Source organism: Phalaenopsis equestris, unplaced genomic scaffold, assembly GCF_001263595.1.
Source record: "Phalaenopsis equestris unplaced genomic scaffold, ASM126359v1 Scaffold229744, whole genome shotgun sequence".
Lineage (NCBI taxonomy): Eukaryota > Viridiplantae > Streptophyta > Magnoliopsida > Asparagales > Orchidaceae > Phalaenopsis > Phalaenopsis equestris.
In genome coordinates, this window is record NW_018247717.1 from 1 (window position 1) to 7,497 (window position 7,497).

A 7,497-nucleotide genomic window follows, 5' to 3' on the forward strand; every position below is an offset into this window, starting at 1 on the left:
CAAAGTGATTTATATTTTATTCGTTAGTTGCAACCGAGATTCTATAAAATAAGAGGGAGAGAAAGGGAAAGAAAGCTTTGAGGATTGAGGAAGAGCTTAAAACTTTGAAAAGGAGTTGAAGTACAACATTACTTCTGCTGTTGTCGACCACTGTCAATCATCGTCGACCACCACTAGGAGACTGTCATCGATAGCTATAAGTCGTTGCTCATTCATTGCAACAAGTTCATTCGCTCATCGATATTGTAATTCAAAAAAGTTTATAACATTTTTTCGTCCGTGGAACAAGAAATTTATATACTTCAATTTATAATTTAATTTTACAACTGGGTCAGATCCTTTGATTTTTTTCTTCACAGTTTTTTCACATAAAAACTTTTAGTGTCTCTAGTGGTTATTTTTCTTTTACCTAAATGTGTATTGATTCTCATGCAACATCAAAACGACAATCCATTACTTTACCAACTCGATCTTCTAGCAAGCATCAATAGTAATAATTGAAGCGCTAACATTTTTTTCTTTTTTGCCCAAATATTTGTGCATTTAATAATAATAGATGGGTTGAGTTAGAAGCAAGAACATTCTCTCTTTTCTCCCACACCACATCAACTTTAGCCTCCAAAAGAAGCATAAATTAAGTGGGAAGCACCTTTATCTTGTCATATCTCCCCTTCTTCACTTTATCCCCAGTCTCAATAACAATGGTTGAGTTAGTGGCAAAAATATTCCACAACTTTATTCTCCTTCCTTTTCTTATACACAAAACACTAAATAAATTTATCTTCATTAACAACCATCAGATGCCAACTTTAGCTCATTAGACGATGGGACTAGCAACAAGTTTTACTTGCTAAATGACTATGCTGATTTACAGAATTTAATTTTAAATCATTCAGGATTCCAATAAATATTGCTTTTTTACTGTGTGGCGGCACTCAGCCATGGCGGCGCTCGTGAAACCGCTATTCTGCGCGACGGCTCAGGCCGACGCTACAAGAAACCGCACCAGCGGCAACAGCGGAGGTTCGAATGAGCTTTCTTCGCCCCAGCGCTCGAAGAAGAAGAAGCTCGACGCAACGAGCTTATCGAGTCCTTCAAATCCTTTCGTGAAGCACTGCGTCAAGCTCCGCCTTAGCTCTTCTTATCGCCGCTCTTGCGGTTCTGCTCTAGTCGTCGGCCTCACTCCCATAATGTAAGCCTTCAATTCTCTGTAAACCCTACGGGCGGATCGATAGATAATCGGCCCTCTTGTTTTGTTCATTCTTCTCAAATAATAATAGGAATACTTGTGTGGTTGTGTTGGTTGTTCGTTGCCAGAGTATTATATTAGTCGGCACTGACAATTATTTATTGTTCACATCTTACAATGATTATTTTTGTTATCTTACACTGAAAATTGTTTGTTGTTCATCCATTACATTTGTCACGCTAACTTCCTCGTTTCTGCACATCAATCAATTTGCACTGTAAACTTGTTGTTTTATTTATAAATCTTGACAAATCATACACTTGTTTTTGGGGCTGTTTCGCAACAAGTAAGATTTAAGTCAGGTAGTATTTGTTAAATTTGCAAATATAGATTTAATAAATCCCAAGGGTGTTTAGTGTTCAAAATGGCCAACCTTTTAACTTTTTATTTTAGGAATTAGAATTTACATGTGTGATTTATATGTCAGGAGCTCAAAGGGAAGGCAAATGATTGCAGCAGCTGCATAATAATTTACATTATCTATGATGGTTGGGGAAGATTTTTTATTTGAGATAATTGATGACCTTCTTAGTGTTGGATTGGGGCATAGTATCTGTTGGTTCACTCCGGTGTTACTATGTACTAGAGGAGACATAACCCCTCAACTATTAATATCCCAAGCTGGAGATTTGGGCAACCTCCCTGCATGTTTACCAAGGTCAAACGTCAACCAAGAAACTGCTATCTAGATATTTGCTTAACAACAATTGGAGATTTGGCATTTGGCTTGCAGGTTTGTTGGATGGTACACTAATAGTATTAATATTCGAGTAAAATGCTAAATTAGTTCATTGACTGTTTACATGAGATTGTTTTAGTCCCACAGTCTATAAAAATGCCAAATTAGTCCTCATACTCTTTAAATTGGGCTGAAATAGTCCTTCATGGGGACTATTGGACTATTTCAGACCATATTAGAAAAAAATAAATTGACACCTTTATAAATTTTGCTACTAAAATGACTCAATGTAAAAAGTTAAGGGATTATTTTAACACTTTTCCCCTTAATATTCTCATGGTGGGTGATCACTATAACGGGATACGGGAGCCACATGCTTGTAAGTCGTTTGTTGGCATGTCCCACCACAATATCTTATAGGTGCCTTCCCACTATTGCAATCATATGATTAAAGACCAAAGAAGCTTCTGTAGAGGAACACTTGGTGAGTGTTGATTGGAATAGTCATACTCATGCGGAAGTGGTCGAGGCAAGGACGAAGATGATAACTACGGTGGCACCAGGATGTGTACTTGAATGAGTATTATTTTGTGGCCTTTGGTGTAGTTTAAGAATTAGGTCAAAGGTTGTATGAAGTGTGTAGGAGCGGGGGGAAGTGGTGTTAGACATGTAAGGCGGTGAAAATAGAGAATTGCCTTATTTTGCTTTACAGGGCTGAAGGCCAAGAACACTCCCAAAGTGTTTTTGGCTGGCAAGATGGAGTCAAATTTCTTTGGGAGGGCCACTTGGGATTTTGGGGAATGTGTGGAGATATGAGGGTGTAGTGATGGTGTTTGGAAGGTGGCGGGGTAGACAAAATTGAGAGCTTCAAGGGTTTGGAGGCAGTGAGGTCAAAGCAACCCCAAGAGAGGGATTGTCATGTTTAGGATGAGATGAATGTGAAGGAAGATGAATGGTGTTTGAGGACGTTGATAGATATGATTGAGAGTTAATTACAACAAGGAAATTAACATAAAAGATGACGAGTAAACTCTCGCCAAAGAACTAATGTTAGTTGAGATGCCATCAAATTTTTAGGGTGCGTTTAAGGCGGCTGTTGTTTTATGAAGAAGCACTGTGGAAGGAGCTTCACATCTGCTTTCAGAAAGTTGTTACTAGAGTAGCAGTTAGTCTGTTTGGATAATCTACTTTGCTGTGGTTGCTTATGATAAAAAGGACAGTTATCCTTTATAGATATAAATTAATTGAATGATTGTAGCTTTCAAAATAATACAACTTCAACAATACAGAAAACAAGTATGGAGTCTAATTTTCTCAATACACCAATTTTAAGACAACATTTTACACATAATTTCATAATAATAAAAATTATTAAAACAATAAGTAATGCTATAATGACATTCACCTTCATATCTAAACAATCAAACCTTCTCTATCTGGATAATATTTTATCCATGGCATCTCTCTGACTTGATCACTATCTGGAGTGATATTCTCTATATCATCAATCAATTGAAAAAACATACAATTTTCACGTGTCTTATTTCTGGGACAATAATAAAATCTCATCCTATAACTGTCTTCTCTTCTTGATGTGTATTCAAAATACTACATGTCATAATCACAATATAAAATTCTTGGAACACTTGATGACCTTGAACTCATTTTTCGTGATATTGTAATACATTATGCTTTTAATCAAAGAATTAAACTACATATGTAATAGAACAACAATAAAATATTAGGGTGCAAGTTAAGAAAAAAAAACATATATAAGGAAAAAATATGCAACTTTAAAGTTATAACACCAAAATTAAAATCTCAAAATGTAGAAGAGAACAATAACATCAATAAATTCTCAATATATCTCAAATAGTAGACATCAATTAGAATATACTACAAAATATTGGTTACATATACTCAATGAATTCACTATCTGTAATTTCTCCTCTCAACTGAATCATTTCCCGAACATCCTCTTCATCGGCTATGTTAAAGTCATTTACACCAAAGTCTTCCTCAAACAATGATTGTCCTGCCTGATGTTTGAATGCTTCTACAGGCATGCATGTTGAAGATTCATCTAAGGCCCTAAAATCAACATCTTATCGGGATAGATGTCTCCACATAAAATTATGTAGCTGCTATTGCATCAATTATATCTAAGAAATATATTAACATATCTCGGAGTATGACCCACTTCTTTTTTTCAAATGTCGAATGCTCTCTCTATAACACTTCGTAATGATGATTGTATTTTCTTGAACAATTCATTTCTCTCTCTAATCACTCGGTTGTTGCGCCCAAAATTAGGAAGGTGATACATCTTATCGGAGACGAACTTTAAGAAACCTCTTACATGGGATATCTCGAATCAACGGGATAATATTTCCATGAATAATAATATTATTTGTACATCATTTCAAATTTAACTCATCATATACGATAATGAGTGTACTAACCGGGCGGAGACATTGAAAAATTTGTATTAACATCATCGAGTTGCAAATTTGAATATGCGACTATCACGAGCACTTCTTTCTCATCCAACCATTAAGAAGGCAAAATGTATGTTGAAGTGACAAGCTTCTAGGATATTTTGTGTTGCAGATTGAGAACGTTTGATATATGCAATCTTATCATTATTTTCAACACGTGTGCCATCTATTGCTCTTATACAATCTTGTTTAAAATATTCATGACAATAATTTATTTTTGATAAACATGCATGTAAATTAAATTGATAATACAATCACTATCTCGTATGGTTACAAATTTCTCTCAGTGTATGCCCAAAAGTAGGATTAATTGGTTTGATAATATTGTTTGACATTCCCACCAAAGAGTTAACCTCAATATCGAAATATCTAATAATTGTCTTGATTAAATCTATAGTTGCTCAGAAGTAGCACGAAGGGACTCATTATGTGACATAATATATAAAGTGATGACTAGTACTTCCGTGGATGTAAATCAGGATGATCCGTCCGAACTATTTTGCAATTCATCCAGCAATTCACAAAAAAATTTTCCCGACATCCGAAACATACTATGAATTATGTCTAGATGACCTCAGAGCAGCTCATCAATCCATATTTCACCCATAGATGAGGATGACACACATAGTATCTTATACAAATATGTGTGATAGTACTCATTGATAAGATATTATGGTAGCCAAAATTATTGTTTGTTATACTGTATCTATAATTTTCTTTTTATTTGATAGATCCATCTGACTATTTTATGTACGTTAAAATATATATAAAAAATAACAATTTAACCTATAAGCGAACAACTATATAATTAAAGTAATGCGGCTTGAGCAAAATATGCATGATTGAATATCACATAAACATAACACAAGATATTATTAGAAATAAAATTTCAAATTATTACACATTATTCAAAAATAGAAATTAAGGACACATAAATTAACTTGATCGATTGCTTAAAAAATAGCAGAGTTAAGGAATAATTCATTCCGACACCATCTTAATCTAAGCTTCTCATTTTGTTCGATTCTCTAAAAGTTTTATAACGAATAAATATAACGACATATCATCAAATATCCCGGGGGTGGATTCTAGTAGCTTCATGACCTATACCATAATTGGGTACCCTTGAATAGCCGTGCGAGCACTGAACGTCATACTGGTGCAGGTTGTGATGAGCTGTGAAATCTGCTCAGATAAATATTAAGCTCTGACCTTCATTTTTTTTTATGCTTTTGGGTGGATGATGCATAACACTTGAAATGACTTGATTTACCTTGCTCTTTCTGCTATGTTGCTTCCTCATAGATTTCATTTGAATGAGGATATTCAACCTCATCCAAATTTTAGGGGACATCTTGGTTGTATCCCAGAAATTTGAGCCCGTAGTCACAACACTGAGAAAATTAGCTTTTTATTTTTTGTTTTTTCTTTTTATTTTTTTTTTGCATATTTTTATTTTTTGTTTTAAAAATTAAATTAGCTTTTGTTTAAAAAAATATTCAAAACATTTAAATTTTATTTTGTGTGTTTCTAAAAATAACTAAACATGTTATAACATGCCGAACATATTTTATTTAAGTAAAAACATATATAAAAAAAAAAGGAAGACAAAAAGTCAAAAGTGATCCCAAACGGCCCCTAAACTTCTCCTTTGTCAAATATGCTTTATCTGCCACTTTATTGCGTTTAGTAACTTTAAAAGAACATCAAAGATTTTTCATCAGGTTGCCAGCTCAATCAATTCAGTTGTATTGATTTACCACTTATTGTTTAAAGCACTATGAGAATGCAGTGCAAAGTGTAAACATTCTGAAGTTTTTTCTTAAAAAAATTGTTTTCTTTTATCACATGCACTCTCACTGCATATTAATTTTAAATTCCATAACTGTGCCTGCAATTTTGAATACCTGATCCTTGCCTAGTGCATAATTGAAATAGCTTAGAGCAGCAAATATTAGAAGTTTTATTTTTAGTTGCCTCCATAATGCTCAATATTCAACACAGGTTCCAAGTCACTGAATCTTCTTCATCAACTATTTTGTTGTTTGACATCCCATATCTGAAGGTTATCCTAGAATAATAGAAAAAGTTGAGGAAAGTTCAGCATAGATTTTATCTCAGATATTGCTTTAATTGTTGTAAATCAATTATATTTTGGAGCATTTTCATACATACCGCCCAATTATTATTGATTTACATATCTAACACCTAATCTTTTATTTTTACATTTATACTATCATTATTATCTTTTAAAAAGTGAAATACACTTTTTCATGCACAGGAAAGGTGGCATATATTTAAAAATTAAAGTTTAGATGTTACATATGTAAATACATAGGAATTAAGTAGCATTTATGTAAATCTTTCTTATATTTTTGGGTTGAGAGGTTTCATGACTTGCAGTGCCTGAATCAATTGCAAATTCAGTTCTTTCAGCTTATAGAATGAGTTTTTCTGCATCTCAAATATTTTGCTCTCATCATGCATATTTTTATGAAAGACAATGTAATTATTTGTTGATTTATATGTGCAGGGAAGTTTGCAGGTTCCGGGAATTAAATAATGAAGAACTCTCTAGCATTGAGTGCTTGCTTCTTTTAGATGGCTTTGAGAGCCCAGAATTGTTCAATCTCCCCTCTACTTCAATAGTGCATGTGAGCTCTCATGTGATGAAGAAACTCTCTGGTGTTCAATCAGTTGATTCTACTGAAGCAGTAGCCATAATGAAGATCCCTAGAAGCTTCTATGATATGACTGGAGAATACAAGAAAGAAATATATCCAAATTGGTTCCCTTTGCCTAACAGGATGTTGGTTCTTGATGGTATCCAGGTACAATGAGTATTTAGTTATCTCCTACCAAAACATTCATATTTACATATATAGCACTTTGGTGCTTTAAACTTTTGCATGAAAAGTTGTATTTCACTTTTAAAAGTGATAATAGTGCTATTGTTGATGCGATATTAGGAATTCGAGTGCTATGTGTGTAAATATGAAAGTTTAGGTGTGGGATGTAAATACATAAAAATTGATTGCTATGTATGTAAATGCCCCTCTTTTATTATGTGC

At 33.7% G+C, this 7,497-nt stretch overlaps 1 protein-coding gene across 1 annotated transcript; it reads left to right on the plus strand.

Moving 5' to 3' along the window:
* Nucleotides 1-842: 842 nt before the first annotated feature.
* Nucleotides 843-7,257, plus strand: LOC110038048 (the record flags this gene model as incomplete). The annotated part of the gene is made up of 2 exons (XM_020742806.1): nt 843-1,192; nt 6,960-7,257. Coding segments are annotated over exons 1-2 (549 nt in total), but the record flags the coding sequence as incomplete, so codon positions are not given.
* Between the last annotated feature and the right edge of the window lie 240 nt (nt 7,258-7,497).